The sequence below is a fragment of the Bombus affinis genome, chromosome 4 (assembly GCF_024516045.1).
Source record: "Bombus affinis isolate iyBomAffi1 chromosome 4, iyBomAffi1.2, whole genome shotgun sequence".
Taxonomy (NCBI): domain Eukaryota; kingdom Metazoa; phylum Arthropoda; class Insecta; order Hymenoptera; family Apidae; genus Bombus; species Bombus affinis.
The window spans coordinates 12,041,912-12,061,239 of NC_066347.1; the positions used below are offsets into that span (position 1 = coordinate 12,041,912).

General features: G+C 43.5%; 1 protein-coding gene across 3 annotated transcripts in view; it reads right to left on the bottom strand.

The window, feature by feature from the left end:
- Positions 1 to 742: 742 nt before the first annotated feature.
- LOC126915130 (zwei Ig domain protein zig-8-like) overlaps positions 743 to 19,328 on the bottom strand; it is a 100,005-nt gene continuing 81,419 nt past the window's right edge. For all 3 annotated transcript variants that reach the window (XM_050719564.1, XM_050719563.1, XM_050719562.1), the window contains 3 exons: positions 6,409 to 6,536; positions 5,459 to 5,627; positions 743 to 4,166 (listed from right to left, as the gene is read on the bottom strand). In XM_050719564.1, the coding sequence (XP_050575521.1) occupies positions 4,078 to 4,166; positions 5,459 to 5,627; positions 6,409 to 6,536 (386 nt within the window). In that variant the 3' untranslated portion in view covers positions 743 to 4,077. The remainder of the gene's footprint in view (positions 4,167 to 5,458; positions 5,628 to 6,408; positions 6,537 to 19,328) is intronic.

Below are 19,328 nucleotides of genomic sequence, written 5' to 3' on the forward strand. Positions count from 1 at the left end.
TGTCGGTTGGACCGGAGCAGATGCCGCGTCACAGAAATGGCTGTAACTCATAAAATAATTTAAATTCTGAAAAGTCCTTTTACGGCCTTTAAACGGCATATTCTTGAATGTCTAAACTTTGGAAATATGAAAAACAAATTTCGATTCTTTGAAATTTGTAAACTAGGACACCCCCTTAACAATGTCGTGCATGTAACATAAAAAAAAAGAGGTGGGGTATATGCTTGAGCTATTATATATTTAAGTTCAAGTTTCTCGGGATAGTATAAGTTGTAAATTTAAGGTATAAATTAAGAATCGTAAGAGTGCTGGGAAAGAGAGAAAGAGAGAGAGAGTGTGTGTAAGTAAGAGTGTACGCCTTGGGGACGTTAAAGCTAAATGAGTAAAGGAGTGGCAGAAGGATGCGAAGGTTGAGGATTAGCAATTTTTGACCTGAGAAGACAAAAGACGACAATAAGACGTACGAAGATATTGTAATTGGTTTTTGTATTGGGTATTGCTTGTTAAAATAAAACTAAACTTAACTTCAAATAAAACATCCTTTCTTGTCCTTGCTCTAAACTATTTAGATACTACGTGTATTTTTAAAGGATCTCAGCGTTATAAGGATATAAATCTGATATTCGATTAGGAATTAACGGAATTACTAGGAAATGCTACCCCGTGCTAGACTTTAAACGTGGAATTGGATATGGCATGTACGTTGTCATTCGTTGTAATAGCTTTCAGAAATAACATCGAATGGGTCAGATTTCCTTTTTAATTTAATAAATTGCTACAACGAGAGAATAAGAATCGTCGCTATAAAGTTCGAGGTCCTTAACTATGTACATTTGTAAAAAATTTCTTAAACGAAGAAGACGTAATGGCTAGTTATTATAACCGTCGACTAACCACGTTAAATATCGGATCAACATCCGTTTTAACGGCTAACAATACGTTTAGATAGATACTCTTGTCGCTCTTCCGGCTTCGTAAAAACGCTTACAATTAACGTACTGCGTTACGAGTAAATATACATATAACGTGAAATATACGATGAAGTTTATGTGTCCGCTGTGATTCGGCCGAAAACCTTTACGCTTTACGCGAAATTTCACATTCCGTTTTACGCGTTTGCTGCCAACAAGTCCTACCAACTGACGGAACAAATGGAGATTTTTCGGTTCTTCCTTTATAGGTTATCATTCTATACAAAGTTATCGTCGTTTCAAGTTAACGGTTATCAATTTTTCCGCGTGTTCGTTTCATATTGCAACTTCCTTTTCTTTACAGCTTTTCCATCATGTTGCCGGGAAAAAATTGTGCTTATATAATTCCTTGAAAACTAGTAGAACGACGTTCTATGAATATTTTTAATGCCTGAGCTACACAAAAATTGGTCGTTTTCAACAATCCTCCTTTCAACGTGTTACCACGGCCACGTTTTGGCGCGTTTCAACGATTTAATGCTCGTAATGATATCTGAATACGATAACAACAGAGTCTCGTTGATTTTAGCGATTTCAATTTTTCTACTAGATAGCCCCGTTATTCCAGATTTCCGATCGTACATCGCTTCTCCTCGTCGTCGAACGAGTACTTCCTCCAGAGATTATGTCCATGTGGGAAACACATACCAACTAAGGCGAGCTTTTCTCCTATGGATTCTGAATTTTCGCTATTGGCAGATTGATAAGGAAAAGAAAGATTTTAACCGATTCTCGTGGGTATTTTGTACGAACGATAGCCATAAATCGAACACGATATGTTTGTCGTCGAAAACCTAGTTCGAGGAGGAAAGATATCACTCTGGGATAATAAGTATAACACAAAGAGGTAGGCTTACACGGAACTCGACGAATCGTTGGTACGATTTCTTGGCAACAAACGCGTTTTCTTTGTTACGTATATAATATACGTAACCAGAAGATGTTTTTGCTCACGCAAACACCCGGCCTTTCGTTTTCAAACACTAACTTGATGAGAATAATTGGACCATCTATATTTACTTAACTCTCGTGGTCCCTTAGGCATAACAAAAAAGAACGTAACAAAAGCAACAAATGTTATTATACATTGTGCGAACGCGATGCTAGTTACACTGATCGATACAACGAATATTTACATTACCGCAAAGAAATGTATGTGCACGGTAGGCAATACAAACATGTAACAAATTCTAAATTTAATCCGCCGTAACGCAATTTATTCGCTTCGTATGCACGCTTCTATTCGAGCATCCGCACGAAAATATCCGCGAAAATGGTACGTAATAACTTTACCCCGGAAATAAGCTTTAATGAGAATGGTTTAGAGGTTTCTCCCTATAAAAGAATAAAATTAAGTAGTCGGTACGAATAGCCCCGCAGAGCTTTTGGGTAAACTGTTTCGGCGTTTCTTTTCTTAATTCCTGGCAACACTCTCTTTCTTTAACCAGTGCTGCGCATCGGTGCACTCGACCTCTACCGCTGATCCAGTCTTTTATTTCCGAAATAAAACTCGTATTCAAATTTCTGGCACAATTGTCCGTGCACTGAGTTGCGGCGGAATGACTGGCCTTTATATTCGTAATACCTTCGAAAGAAACTGGCGCGCGCATCGTTGCAACGTATTCGTAGATTTCTACGATGCGATTCCACGAAAACAAACTTTTATCGCGCGAATAAAGGAAAAAAGTTGCGTGACAAAGCGTTTGCGCGCTCTTGGACTGATTTACGATCTTGCAATGAAAACAACGTCGAATCACATCGTTTCTAAATCAAGACCATTTAAAACGTTCACGCGATACGACTGTCGTGACACAGAAAATTTCGAAAACGTCGTTGCACTTACGCGATACGTATTTACGCATATATTGTATATATACTTACGTTCCAATATCCTTTCATCTCTATCTTCCTTCTTAGATTCCCTTAGAGTCTCTCGTTTCTATCGGGTCTACGTAAATTCTTTGATGATCCATAAACGTCTCGTTCGAAACTTTCGTAAAACGTTCTCTCTGATATGCAACATGCTTATAGTAGTTTCTGTTTCTAAATGAATTTTCGTTCGCACTCGTAAGTCGATTATTCGCGACAGACGCGGAAGACTATACGCTCTTGCGTCTGGCGTTGATTGTATTTCCCGATGACAGGAATAGTATGTAACAAGTTCGTCAGGATAGCAATATCCTTTTCGAGGTAAACGCATAGAAACGTATAGACGAAAACAAGGCGAAAGTTGCCACGACACGAGACCGAAGCGAGTTTATTATTGAACGCCGTGGCAACATTTCGAGCGAGTTTTTGTTTAATTATATCCAGTCTCGGTAGCAGTTGCGCTACCGTAACTCGATTACCCATTCGATCGTAAAATTACGCAGAAAATCATCGCGAAGGCTCGTTAAAGAGATTTAATCGATTCGCAAAATGTTTTTAACGATTCGATAACGACTGACAACGAGACGATTTTCTATAGTACTACGAACAATTTAACTCGTAGAAGCGTATTATCGGATCATACGTTCTTTAACATACATGCGCAACCGATTCGAGCGAACGCGTTTCAAGCTAACGCCGAAGAAAGCAGGAAAGATTTTCTGCCGCGAGTAGGACGTATCTGCTTGATGAAAAGACCAAAGGAGACGGACTAAGGACAGAAGACTCGATACAATGGAAACTCATCTGTCGAATCCGTACCGGTTTGGCGTTAAATGTGTACGAAAATCGTTGAGGATGATTGCCGCGCGAAATCGTAAGAAAGACAGCGAGAGAATAGAAGGGAGAGTTGGAAAACATTCGCTAGTACTTGTCGCAATGTCAGAAAGAAATCACTTAAATTAGGTTGCATGTCGCTAGACATTACGGTATAACGTTGAACCAGGAAACAAGAAACACAACTAAAAGATCGAGTATTTTCATAAAGGTGTTCTCGCAAGGGACAAAGGAAGAAAGTAACTTATTCGGAAATATGTTCTTACGATCGATATGCAGACGACGACGCTTAGACGAATTAGACGCTGGTTTGTCGTTCGAACGAAGACGAACTCGATCGCCGCGGCTCGCTAACGCGCAATTTGCGTCGCGGTTAAAACCTTCCATGAAAACCAAGCACCGGCTAAATGATCATGAAAAGAAGTAGAACGAGGGTAAGTAAGGTCGCAGCCACTCCGCCGCCGCTGCCGTGATGCATTGCCGCTGGATGCTCTGCAACAAACCGAAATTTACGATGCGATGTAAAAAGGTAGTTTCCATTTTGCCAACCGTAATGAATTACATTGGAAACAACATTCACGGCGAAACTGTCGCGTTCTCGAGAAAAAGACGACTTTTCGATCGATCGACGCGACTCGACGCGACTCGACCCACGCCACGCTCAGCTAGACGAACATCTCCACTCGCTTTATGCAATTAAACGTAATTGTACGCGAACAGCGTCTTCTAATATGTCTGAGTGATGCGTAAATGAAATTTTGGGAACTTCTGAAACTGGTTGTAACGCGTTGCGCTCGTTCGCAACAAACTCTTCCCGGCAAGTTTGCCGGTTCCTTCCTCCCGATGTCGCGCGAGAGAGCCCCGGCATGTACGCGACCGAAGATTTCATTTTGATTACGCGGTTTACGAAACTCGTTTGTACCCAGTTTTGCACGCACGCCTCCGCCATCGAGAATAAAACGAATCAAGATAATGGGTTATCGTAACAACGTCGGCCTGCATCTCGAAAACTAAAACACAGAGATATTTAATTTAGGGCGTCGCTGTGCTATTTGGGTTAATGTTATGCAAAGTGATTTCGGCGACTAACAGCAGGAAAAATTGGAAGAAAATATCGTATAGTTCCGTAATGTGGTGTTACGACAAACGATTTAAGTAATTACCACGACCGATTACCTTCGTCTTTAATATCTTTCAAATAAACAGCGTACAACGAAATTGGAAACATTCGCGTCCTTTATAAAAGTACCAAAATAAATAAATAAATGAATAAATAAATAAAATAACAGTACCAAACGGTTATACTTGTTAACGATAACTTGTTTATAGTTTATAGAGGAACCAATAGCCAAAATCATAAATGTGTCAACGGGGTTTAGGTTCGGCAAAGCTTCGAGTGGCGATATTTGAGGCCTATCGCGTTATATTCTAAAGTTACGTACAGACGATGCGAAACTAATTCACGAGGCTGCCTCGGGACCAATCGACGATTATCGGTCTTTTTTTATCAAGCTCAGTGCCTCTCGCAGTTTCTTATTCGTTTCGTTTTGGACGCGCATTGAAACGACTTTGTCGAAAGTTGAAAATGATAAGGATTCTAGAAGGATATGGCCACGGAATGGGAAAGACGACGTAGCTTTCGGTAAGAGGACCGTGGGAAATGATACGACATATTGTTTTATATAGCGCGACCAAACGTTGGTACTGTCTGTACGAGAGTTTGTACAATTGCACTTGATCGAATTAGTGGTACAATTAAAACAAAGATCAATGTTTTCGTTTACCATTGACGATGTGAATGTGCACGCTGCTGGAATGGGTGTTACTCGGCGAACAGGTGTACAGGCCTGCGTCTGCCTCGATCGCTCTCTGAATGAGCAAACGGCTGGAAGTCACGGGTCCTCTCTCCGTGACCAAGCTGATGCCACCCCTCGGTGTGTCGAAGGTAATCGCCTGCGAAACAAAGAAGACGGACAGCGCGTCGCATTATCCACCTCGTAACGTGACTACCACCGAATAAAGCTACTTGGCGCAGCAGACGAGGGAACAAGTGGTGACAGGAAGTGTCTCTTTCGAGTGGCAAAATGCATTGCGGAATAAATGCCTTTAAAACACGTTCCCAGCCTACGTCGAGATGCCGACTACCTACGAAACGTCTCCTCGAGCCTACTTTTCGCTTCCATATTTTCTTCGTTTCTCTTCCTCTTCTCTTCTTCGTATTTTCAACGAAGTTGAACGATTTAGCCAAAGTAACTGAAAACGAAGATAGAACGCGAGCTTCGATCGCGTTTGTCTACTCCTCTTTGATCGACTATCGTTCTTTCGGTCGTTTATAATACATTGACCGAAGAGCAGAGGAGAAATACGACGGCCTTTTCCTAATAAATTCCGAGTGGCGAACGACATGCCTCGATTCTCGATCAACGGCAGCTTTATCTCAGTCACGAATAATTTACGTTCGAATCGTCTTTATTTACACGCTGCCCCTCTACGCATCGTTGTCCAGGAACAATCGCGAGCTTGTTAGCAAGCTTCGTAAATAACGGGGCTCGTAGGAACGCTATTGACTGCGGCGATAATCGATATCGTAGGATAACAATGAACCGCGTGTACAATGTACACGTATTCCTGCGACCCCTCTTTAATGTTACAAAGAACGACGTTAGTCGCGAAAGATGTATCAGCTATCTTCTGCTTTTGACGGGCATAAAAGGAAAACGTTGCGAGTACTTACTTCGTGATCGTGACTCCAAACGATCACGGACGGTGGCTCGGGAGCATATTTGACCAGGCACGTGAGGTTGATCGTGCTGTACTTGTTGATGAACAGATCTGGAGCTCCGGCGATCTCGGTGACCGGCTCTGCGATCAGAACGAACTCTTTATTGACTTTACTGGTTAAATCGATGGGCACGTGCGTACAAACCGAAAGACATCTGTTTAGTTTTGACGAAGAAAATGAAGAGGAGTTAGGTGGGGAAGATGAACGAGGATATACGAGCGAGGGAAATTAGAAAAAAATTCTGAAGAAAATTAATTGACCCGAGAGATACGATCGATCTTAGCGAGAGATCTTACGTTCTTTCATTTTATATCTAACCATATATTTAAAATATATCGTCGGTAGTGCAAATCGCTACATCTCCCAAGATTTTCCACGATACGTTAGAAATTATGAAAGATATTTTTAGGCGTATAGCAGCAACTCGAGACCGAACTCGCGAGGCTCGGTTACAGTGTTTCGTGACCTTTCCGTGTTTAAAATATCGTATAACCTAAATTTCAAACTTATTTGTCGAGAGTAACGCCATCGACTATACCGCGTAACCAGTGAATAGATGTTTCGATTATTACGCGTGGCAATCCCTTCGATGACTCGATGATCCTATTAGATTTATAGACAGGATACAAGGATCGAAATCGGATAAAGTGACGTTAACGAAGAATAGCGGTCTGGATGTTTCTCTTAAATAGCAAAAAGAAACGGTTGAAGGGAAACGCTTGTTTTTGCCCCGGAGTGCTCAAATTCAATCTTATTGTTAGACACAGGGAGAAGGTTGGTCCGTCGAATAAAATCCAATAACGGCGGACGAAGATCTCTCGATACGATATATCCGATACTGTTTCTCGAAAGCAGGAGTTGACCGAGGGAATACCGATCGGATCGATTCTACATAAGTCGGAATTCCCTTCGAAAGAATTCGCGTCGCGTACAATCAACGAAAGACCGCCTACTTCGGAATGCGTCTACTTGCTCGGAAAAGCGTATCGTCTATCGAATCGTTTTGATGGGACGTCTCGTGTTCTGCGAGCATTACGACGTACATAAATTTGATCAAACGGACGAACCTTTCCTTCGGACAGCCGCTACGGAATCTTAAGTTAATAAGTTTTGCTTTATCCTGCTTGCTCTTCTGCTTGCTTTGTTTACTCGAACGAGTCGCAGAAACAACGCGAGATATTCGTAACGGCAGCACGTGTTCCACGACGATAGATTACATTAGCACCGGTATAACGCACACCGCGTTTTGCTTCTTTTTTCGTATCGAGAGAAATTATCGGAACTTATTCTATACCGTGTGACTCGTTAAACGTAGATTTCGAGCACGTAAAGAGGGAGGACGAAATATGAAACAAAGCTGAAATAGAATTAAGGAGCCCCCAGACCAATGTAAAATATTCGCAGCGGCAGCGAACGTATCGCACTTGGCTATGAATAAACAGGTGGATTTTGCTGGCGTCGTCGCCGCTGCCGCTCCAAGCCGCAGGGAATATTTCGTTGCTGCTACTGCTGCGAATATTTCGCGTTGGTTTCTGGAGTTGACATTAGGTTTCTGGCGAGTTTGTCCGTTGCCGTAATTCATCGTACGATTGTCACACAGAGACCTAAGATTACGGATGCGCTAGGAGGAGTACGTTTCTTGAGCGTTCGATGTAGAGTTTGGATTATCTGACAAGCTCGAGCTCCGGATTTCCTTGGTTTGCTGACCAACTTTAGGGTCGTCCTGCCAACTCGGGCACCTTCGTTTCCTCTCCGGTAGCATGTCCTTCGACTGTTAAATGCACCGCAATATCTGCGATACAACGTTCTCGCAAACAATTTACGGAAGCTCCATAAAACTCTCGCTGCACCTGCTACGTATAACGATAGAACGATAAAAACTTATCGCGGTGAAATAATCCACCGGAGAACGATGTTCCTGCTGTAGCCTGCTACAGCCAGAATTATGTCGCTCGAACGATGCGAAAAATATCCACGTTAGGAAGAGCGTAGCAGCAAATAGAATTCAGATTTTGCTATTTTCCTGACGGAATGGAATGATCGTTGACTTTTGCTCCCGGGACTGCAATTTCGTTGGTAGACGGTTGACCGTTGACAGGACGGTACACGGTACACAAACATCGACAGTGGTAATCGCCTCACGGGTGCGGTCTTGTTATTCCCGTGGCATTTTGCAGGAAGGAATAACAGGTTTATTCGCGCGACGGTTCACCTACGACGGCTACGGGGATTCCTCGAGTTTCTCGAATTCTCTTTGGTCAGTCATGATTTGCTGACCAACCCCTGGTTCTCGCTTCCGTGTTCAATTTTCAACGACGCTGCCTTAAGAGGGTCGTACATTCTCGAACAAATACGTTTTCGCTGTAAACAGAGTTGCTTCTTATTCGGCCGAGACGCAAATTGCTTCGTACAGCGTCGGCTTACGCCCGAGGGAATTGCTTCGTTCGCTCCTCGAAGACGTAAAAATCTTTCCTGGATTGAATTAAAAGACTCGAAAAGCGCGAGCTACCGTCGCTGCGTCAAAGATTTCGACGTTCTTCGAAGAACCATCGAACCGGCCGATAAGTTGCGCGCTGTCCGAACAGGGACGATCGGCGATCGTTCTAGCGAAACTTGACAACAGCGAGAGATCTTGGCTTCCTCTGAAGAAGTCTTAAGCGTTAAGGGTCGCGGTGACCCTTCAACGGCGTATTGCTTCTCCTCCGGGAACTTTGAGTGGACCGAAGGAACACCGGGCCGAGTATCGGTACGGAAGACGGTTTACGTTGTAGTAGCGATACCTCGAGAACTCGCTCCTTGAGGAATAATCGATCCGTTCTTTGGTAGCTGTTTCATAGGGAATTCATCGACGTTTGTACGCGAAGAGATCGATCGATTACGCTGAAAGCTCGACAGGCCTGCCTGTTAGCGTATCGATTCGTTCGTCACCGATGTCGCTTACCGCGGAAGATGTCCGTTTCGACGAACGTTTGCTCTTTTTAAGAGGCTTTCGACTCGAAATTTTTTCTCCGACTTACTTCGATCGACGAAACATGGATATTTTTTCGAGGTAAGTTCAAAACGATAAAATTTAAATATCGAGAACGTTTGTTTCGATAATTGCGTAACTGGGTTTGGCCAGAATCTCTAAGGTTCGTCCAATTCGACGAATTAATATCTACCCAAACCATCGATCTCCAGTCGATGTTTATTTGGCCTCGGAGCTACGACAGGAAATAAATCGAAGAGGCCCTGGATACCTAACTCGACCGCGACTTTGGCCGCAATTGAATCACCGGTGCTCCCAGTGGCTCGCAAAAAAGGCTAACAAGTGGAAGTGGATAGTAAATCGACGCTCCGGCAAGAATAGAATTCTCCTCGACGTTGATACACCGAAATCCCGACGATCTAATCAACTCGATTCCACGGCTTTAAAACCTCCCGCTCCAGCGTTTTATTCGTTTTTTAAGAAACGATATTTTCGCCTCGCTTTTCTTCCTATTTGCCTTTCGCCTAATTTTATGCCGTATTTCGAATTTTGTTTCTTCGTAATTCGTTGAGATTAGAAACGTAACTTTCGTAACGAATTTTACTTTTACGCGCGTAGCAACTTTGACGAAAGTAACGAATACCACGACGAACAGGCGATTCTTTCCTCGAGTGTGAAAATTTATTGTCCGTAAAAAGTGAGAAATCGAGATCGTCGCTGTTAACGAAGAAGTTAGCCTAAGAGTTTCAGCGAGCAAAGAAAGCTCGATATTCGTAATTCTGCAGGGCTATCGTTTCGCGCATCAAAACGACTTTGCTCGCAATTTATCAACGAAGCTGGTACGAAAGGGCGAGGCAAAAATTTCTGAAGGCGAAGCGCGCGTGAAATCGTTCGATTCGCTACGTAGCCTCGTTTCATCTGGAAATACAGAGAGACCGTCGTGTCAGAGTCACGACGTGACTGGAGACTGGAACATCAGCCAGAGGCGTAGATAAATTATTCCGGTACGTGAAAAGAGAGTCGGCGATCGATAACGAAGGCTAGTGCCCCGCGTTCCGCGCTAGCCAGAAGGTTCGACGTCGCAAAGCGATTTCCATTGCGGTTGAAGGTCGTGACCGGTGTTCGGAAGGACAATAACGCCGGACTTGGTCTACGAGGACGTTCACCCGACGGACATGCACAGAACCGGCGGGGCGGTATCGAGTATGACTTAACGTAGGATAAGCGTGCGATCGACGCGACGCGTGTATTATTAGCAACGCTTCGTCGCGTCGCGGCGTTGCATCGCGTTGCGACCATTGCGATCGAAACCGTTCGAGCCGCTCCTACGGTTTCAGAACCTATGATTCCCATATGTTACGCGCCATATCCTCCGTGTCACGACACGACTCACGTACTCTGCCCAGCCCTTCTATCACCGACACGAACACTCCTCTCTCCGATAATAATCTTCCGTCCACGCCATTACCGATAGAAATTGATTGCGTTCGGATCCACCGACCGATAGCTTTCGCGCGTCCCTAGGACGGCTTGCGGCCACGGAAATCGAGCCCAACTCTGATCATCGCATCGTCCACAGAGAATTCGTCTCGTCCGTTTTTCGCACGGGGAGAGAGGGGTGCTTCGATCTGGATTTCGTGGTAATTGCCTCGAGATGAACTCGAAATCCCGTGGCAAGAAGATCGCTTGGTAGTTTGGCGCAAGGCGTTCCGTCGTCAGCTCGAATCGCGGAGTTTACGTCATAAACTGTCATAAACTCATGCAAATTAACTACCCGATAAAAAAAATTTATTTTCGACAGCGTAAGCAGAAAAAAATCTTAATAAGACTAAGCGAGACAAGATTATGGCTCATCGCGCCGAGTCGGGAGATTCCATTTCGAGGAAAGTTTAGGCGGACCGCTTTATCACAGATTGGCGAAATTGCTGCCTTCTCGCGGGCTACAGATAACTGAGAAAAAGTTTCGAGAAATTTTCGGCTAAGCCGAAACGAAAGCTAACGATTTATAAATCTCGACCTTTGCCGTCTACTACCCCGGTCGACGTACTTTCTATTCAAATTAAAGCTTTATCTTAAATTTGACGTAGCAAAATCGCAAGTTCGTGTACTTTCGATAAAAATTCCGGCGCGAAAACGCGCGAGCAAATTTCTTACCGACGGCTGTTTGAACGCGTTCGATGGAAATTTGATCTCGCAGGTGGTCAACAGCCTGGAAAAACTTTTCGTCGTTTCGGAATTAAGAGATATTTGAGAATCAACGAACGGACCGGACCGTTCCGTTCGTAAAACGGATACATTATTTTCGTCTAAGTGGTACTCGAACGAGGTGTGAATATTTCAGCAGCCAATAACTTATAAACGGAGAGATAAGGCGCTGGTTGGCCACGTTCAATGGGCATGCACGATCAAAATGTCTTCTCGAGCATGAAACTGGACAGCCCAGCGCGTTCTATGTTACGAGGCACTCCGTAGCCAACGTTTCTGCAGTGGTCACAAGGGAACTTGGACGGAACTGTTCAACAAGAGCCATTCGCACAAAGGACCATGATAATGCCAAGATGCCCGCTCCAAGTACTCGGCTAACTTTTCGAAAAGCCGTGGAAATATTCGTACTCTAATAAGATCCGCTCGCTACAACTCGCTTCGAATCCATTGTGCGGTTTAGAGAATTCCGATTGGTTTTATTTGTTGCGCAAATTGCCGTGTACGCTTCGTAACGTTGGATAAGGGCATTACAGAGTTTATTATCGTTTCGAAATTCGAGAAGTCTTCTTACCTGCACAACTTGCACCATAACCGTGAAACCAACTTTGGTACATAGTGTATCTTACGTAATGAAAGGGTTAGTGGATGTAAAGCGTCAGCAAGATACGACGGAAAGTTTCGGAAGATTGGCGAACGCTAGATTAGAAGAGAAACGATCGCTTCGCGGTTTTATTAGACGGTAGTCGAATTATACTCTATGCGTATATAATAAAATAAAGGGAAATAAAGTAAAACTCTCGTCTCGTGGTCGATGAGATAAAAGGCAGAACGGGATGCATTGCCGCGACAACGAGCCTAACAATTTCCTCCGCGACTCGCGCTATTTCCGATGGATCGATCGATTAATAGAAAATATCCGTTTACCTGGAATGCAGTCGGACGAGCATTTGTCGGTGGTTTGGTCGAGCAGGTCGTAATATGTTTTCGCGACGGATTAATCACAGCCGAACGATAAATTTCCACGAGACACCGTTCGTTCGACCGCGAGTACAATCCTAATGGAAGGGCCGGTAAAAGCTCGCGGTTATTTTCGACCGCGATCGACTAACAACCCCGATCGTTATTCCCGACCGCGATGACGGAGCAGTTTTATCGTTCGCGATAATCCCGCAAAATAACGTTGCCCGGGCGGCCAGGATCCCCCAGGAACCGATCTCTGCTTACAATAGCGCGCCATCACTATCGGTCGGAACATTATTTTCGGCAAATTCTCAATATGACATCCTTTATTTCAGTTAAACCGACTGGAAAGAGGTTGGCGTACGGCCAACATTCCAAATCATTCGCCACCGTATTGAACTAACGAAACTTTATATCACCCGTATCCTCCGCACAGCTCGTTAATCTGCTCTCTCTTTCTCTCGGTCTTTTACACGAATCGTTCTGTCTCCTCGCCTTTAACCCACCACCGTGTCGTGCCTCTCGTTCTCTTTTATCTTCCACCTTCGTTGCTTCCAGCCGAAACTACAGCTACTAGAATCTACCGGTGCCGATGAGAGGATTATCGAAACCGGATTAACCGATGCTTTCGCAGAAATTGCTTGGCCGCTAGACGTGTCGCAATAATCGGAGCTGCTTCTCCGCCAAACCGTCTCCTTTCAACCTGCTTTTTCCTCATCCCCTTATCCTTTCCAGCCTAACGCCATTTCGTCCTTTCCGCACACTCTATTCGATCAATCGAACCTTCAAACGAACTCCTGTTTAAGTTGTGCTCGTTCAAACCAATTTTCGGATCGCTCTCGCGCGATCGCGCCTCTCTCTCTCTCTCTCTCTCTCTCTCTCTCTCTCTCTCTTTCTTCGTAATCGGTGTCGTTTCGATTTCGCTTCCTCCAAACATTTTGATCTTTCCTCTCTGTATTTTTCAAGCAGGACATTTTCCCTCGTCCGGTTCATGCGCGCGAAACTTTTATCGTTCCATTTGTCACGCGCGAGATGCATAGTCTATAATCTTCCACGAAACATTCGTTTTGAATATTTACAAAGTTCGAAGCATAAACGTACGTTTATTTTTTTGTTAATGCAATTTCTTCGTTAACTACACAGATTTTCTGTTCGCGTCGTTGTGCCTGCCCGTCAAGCGTTATTCATAAAGGATACCTTCGAATCCAATTAATTCGCTTGAGAGATGAACGCATCGTCTAAGAGGAGTTAAAGCTGAATTACGGCCGTTCGAGTTCAAGATATTAGAAAACACGAGATGATTTACTTAAATTTCGCTTTTGATTTCAAACTTGGTACTTTCGATTTGGTGGGAATTTCTCGTGGTTTAGTCCGGCAGGATACTTGGTGGAACGTAGCAGCGCCGCGCCGGTGAGAGGATTATCGAAACAGGATTAAGCAATGCTTTTGTAGGTATCACTCCCGTGCCTGCCGCGTCGATGTAGTCCGTTACTGTAACTGATATGCTCGACTGATCCTCAATCGTTAAAAGCTTTTCCCGTTGCCGTCCCTCTTAGCCACGCCAACTGACCCTTTTCAAAGCTCGTAAATGAACACCATCGAAATTTATAGGCCGTCAAGAATTACTTTAATCCACAAAGTCGAAAATCTTCCAACTGTTCCGTCTTACCGATGCGTTTAATCCATACACAGAAAATATTCGCTCATGCGGTTGTTGATAAACTCTGTTCGTTCGAACGATACGTTAGCTCGTAAAATTTTACCGCAGTGCAGTTTTTAAAGTTTTGTAGAAGCTTGCCCGATTTCGTTGCTCGAATATGGCACGATCGTATATCAAAGGGCCGTGCAACTTGGACTCTCGTTGGACCAAACAATCGGCCAAATGTCCCTCTTACGAGGTAAGTAAGCGTAAGCGTACTTGATGCGTGGATACGCGAGCCAAGGAAAAAGTTGGACGCAGCTTGCGGAGTGGCGCGTTATTAACGCAAAATGTATACTCGCGTCCTTGGTAACGATCGAAAAGTACAGAGGTTCGCACATTGTAGCACTTTTCCCCGGGCAATTATTCAACTAATGGAAGATGCTCGGCAGGCCGTAGTTAGCGTGGTCGGTAAAAAAAGAGGGTAGGGCGTTGCCGGAGGAACATATCGGTGTATCGTGCATAGAGCGTGCCAGGGCCCCGGTATTTTCACGAAAATAGCACGTTGCACTTGAGGCACGAGAGGTAATTACAATAGCACGCTGTAACGCCGAGGTTCGAGTATTGTTATCACGATGATCCGACCTCCCCTTCCTACCATGTAATTATTCAGCTCGTACGCCACACCAACCCTATAGTCATTGAAATTAAAGCTTTTTGCATTTTCAACGGCGCGGCGCCTCGTTAATCCGTCACGATGACGGCACTTCGTGGCGCGTATTAGCAATAAATTGCGCGTGAGATCCGTCGCGATCTGCTTCTGTTTTATCAAAGCCTCGGATTCCTAATGCGAGCCATCCTCTTCCTCCATCGTTGCGAGCAATCATACGCGTCGTGGATTGCGTAATCGGTTTTCGAGTTTAAAAGCTGCCCCTTCCATCAGAGAAGAAGGTCTCGCTACGGTCGCTGTAAAAGCTCTTGAGAACCTTGCGTCTTCCTGTTTTGATAAACCAGAGTTTCGTTCAACTGCAGGCGTAACGCGATACCACGATGCAAGCGTTCGACGAACGAGTCTGAATCAATCGAACGCGAACGCCGTATTTTTCTCTCTTCCAGCGAACGATGTCGCGAACAAGGAAGGTAACGAATCACAGGGACGTTGTACGCAGTGTCCGGAATTTAACTGTGCACGAAACACTGACCGTCGACTTCGATTAGCTCGCGACCGATACTCGTCGCACGCCGTTGCAGTAAGCGCGAAATGTTCTTTGAAAATGACGTACGTCTCTCACCTTTTATTCCAAATTAGCGAAATTGCCCTGCAAAGAACAGTACAAGCGAAAAACTACAAATGTACCTATGAACGGAAAGTGCGTTTTTACAGACCAGTTTTTATCGCAACGTCAACGCGTACGAAGCAAAAAGTTCGCAATAATGTGGGAATAATTATACTAACGAGACGTTAGTATAATATATCTTAATTAAAATGTTCCACAAATATTAAATATACATTTAAATGAATTTTTATAATCAACGAAATCACGTTATTAATTATTCATTCGATGTTTTTCACAATGGAATATATAAACAACTCGACTTGCAAATTTAAGGATTCAAGCCAATTAATTTTATTCCCTTTCTTATATTTATTCCGCGTTAAGTTTTTTTTTCTGCCAGAAAATATAGATACGTTAAAATGATAAAAGTGGTACATTCGTTTAACTTTATTTATTCGCATACGAGAGTTTCGAAAGTTTCTACTCCTGGAAGTAAAAAAGCTTTTACGTCCTATTCAAAGATGCATAATTTATTGCAGTTTTCGAATCTTATAACGCCTCTTTCCTAGAAAACGCTGTACATATCTGAAAGATACGAAAGACACGTACACAAATTTCGATTCGTTCCGATTCCAATTTAATCGCAACATTTCGTTAAAGATGGTAGAAAAACACACATACATATATTTTTATCCACTTCTTCGTCTTTATGAATTCGTTGATAAGATTGATGCCAAGAGTCGGGAATTGTTTCTAATTCCGTCGAGGTCACGAGAACCAACCCTAATTCACTTAAATCTTGCCGTCTTCCATTCATTTACCGTGCACGATCGATCAATCGTACAAGGTTTTCGCATTCGCCGTATAACGTGCAATTTCTCCATGCCTCTGGAGAATATCGTGATCTAGTTTTATCGGAGACCAGTGGCCCGCGTATTTCAATTCATAATCCTGTCGGCCGATTTGCACAAGACTCTTCAACCTGTATTTGCGAAGAATCTTCACCGTACGGAGTCGAGTACTCGAACAGCTGGCTGCCACGATACAAACCGAGCGCTCCAAAACATTAACAACTCGAATACACGTCAGGTTATTTCAAACAGTTTCCCCGTTTGTCTTATACGGTTTCAGGCGTTGATATTAATTTATGCGAAAGGAGACGGAGATTTCGGTGTATTCACGGGAAAACGCAGACTCGTCTCTATGCTCGCCATTTCGATGATTATCTATTGTGGTTCAACCGCAATATTCCAGGTGTGAATATCGTTATTAAATCGTAACGGAGGACGAGGTAATCGTTTGTTAATTATTCATCCGATCCATTTACATATTCGGTGTAATTGCCGTGAAAATACAAACGAGTTAAACTTTCGGTATATTTGTTAAACAATTGCAGCATCGTAGCTTACATTTTACAGAAAATATTTGGCAAGTAATGAAATTGACCAAGTAATGAAATTTATATATTTCTCGTCTTCGATGCAAGAACTCTGTTTATTTTCTTCTCTCCCCTGAAAAGTGTATTAAATATAAATTTAACATACACAGCAGTGTATCGTTACGCTTCTGCCATTACCAAATTTCTATGGTAATGAGTCGTAATTGTTGGGCACTAGCCCTTTCCACCACTCTTTCTTCTCGTTTCGCGAACGAAGGACGACTTGGCCGAACAGCCGATGCTAAGGAAATTGACGTACGACGAAAAGCAGATATTGGTTTGCGTTGCGTTGAGAAGATCGAAAGGTAAAGGCCTCCGCAGTGACGTCAAAATTCGCAATTGCCGGTCGATCGCATTGGTCGTCGTCGACGTCATCGATATTCTATAACTTGTACGATCGGAACGCGATTTCTCGTTCGATCCCGGTATGCATCGAAAGTGCCAAGATCCTTCGTTGCTTTCTCAACTTCCTAGCGTGCAATGATATTTCATTAAATTAAAAACGATCGAAAGCACTGGACTCTGCTTCTCTCGCTTCCTCTTTCGTCAAGCTTGGCGTCAACCGAAGTTTCTCGGCGTTGTGCTTTAATTAATTAAACGACAGAAATAGGCAATCAAAAGAGGAAAAAATTCGTGCAAATTGTTTCTTCTCTCAGCGAACGTTGGAATTTTTATAGCGAACCAAGGTAAATTGGAACGATGAATAAAATACGTATTATAGGAACGTTTCAAACACGAGAAATGCCCCGTTTCGATCGAACAAAAACAGACAACGTTTCTAAACAAAATTTATCTCCGATACCTTCGGTTTATACCTCTCGTTTATTTTCTGTATAAATAGTCGCGATTTATTAATATCATCGAACGATGGTAAAAACGAAATAGGAATTAACGAAACGCGAAGATGCAACGAGATTTCGGAAACGGTGAGAAACGGAATCTCTGATAAAACGGTGATAATTAATGTACGCAAACAGCGTTACAGTCAAGATCGATAATGCCTGCGGCATTTACAGCAAATAATTTTCTGCGATTATCGCAAAGTTCGTGTAGTTTGGACACGGCAATTGCGATGCGTGCGATAAAAGTAACACAAGGGACGATCGTAAAGAGGCTATAAATGTAAACGGTGATCGTTTCGACGGATCACGGATCCTTTTCTTGCGGTGAATTCGTAAAAAGGGAAAAGAGGGTGGCTAATAAAAGGGAACGTATTGAATAGAGCGCGGTACATTTTCCGGGAATGCTTGTCGAATGTTTTTCACGGAGAATTAAAGAACGATTCCTGCGCAAGGTAAACCGAATAATTAAAAGAAAATTTCAGCGGGGAAATACGTTGGTAAAAGCCCGTAAAACTGTTACTTTCGAATAGCAAGAAGTATGACAACGGACGTGTTTTAAGTTAACATTCAAGGAATTAACTTTATTTCTGTAATGGAGCTCCGAGGTAAAAATGTTTAAATACCTTTCCTTTTTTGTTGGTGTTAGCAGAAACGAAGTTCGTTTCGCGGAATTAAAAGCCGACGGTGAAACGGAGGAGAAAGTCGTGGCAAATGATGTCTTGACTCGATTCCGCAAATTCAATTTGCAGAGAGATGGAACGGCCACGAAACTTCCCGGCGCAAAATATACTTTTGATTTGCTGCTTGAGTCGACGAGAATTTTTTCGAAGAATTATAAATAAATTGCGCGGTTTTCGAGCGAGCAAGAGCAGAGTCGAGGAGGAGCGGCAGCGAAACAAACGATTTCGTCAAGAAGGGAAGCTTTAAAGGAGACAACGAAACGAGCGACGGAGTCGTTTCTTTTCCATGCAACTGGCTTGCATTCCAGGTTCGAGCACGAGCAAGAGAAAAAGAGAAAGAAAAAGACGAGACGAGTATTAGAAGGAGCAGGTACCAAGAGGAAAAGGTCGATGTTGCCGTTGTTGTTGTCGTCAGAAAGACTCAATTTGTCGCAGCAATTTCACGGGTATCGGGTGCCAAGAATGCCGCTGAAAGCTCGGCAATTGTTTTTCGATTCGTTCTAGTCTAGTTCCTTTATTAGACGTCGCAAAAGAAACCGGGAACTGGCGTCGATTTGCCACGAATGAACAATTTGTCCAACACCTTTTGAGCTTTTCCTAAAGACGTATCCGACTCTCCACCGTTTCTTTTTTCGCCTCTCTGCTTCTACCTTCGAACTTCGTGTAAATACGCGGAGTTTGCACGATACACCGAGCCACGTGCACCGTTATTCCAAATCAACGTTCGCTCCTTGCTTCTTAGCGGCGTTGTCTGCTTCCACCTCGATATACAGCTATTTCTTTTTACCAGCAAGCACGAAGCAACGAATATTCTTAAAGCTACGCAGACTATCTCGATCGAACTCGTATCCACAGTTTACATT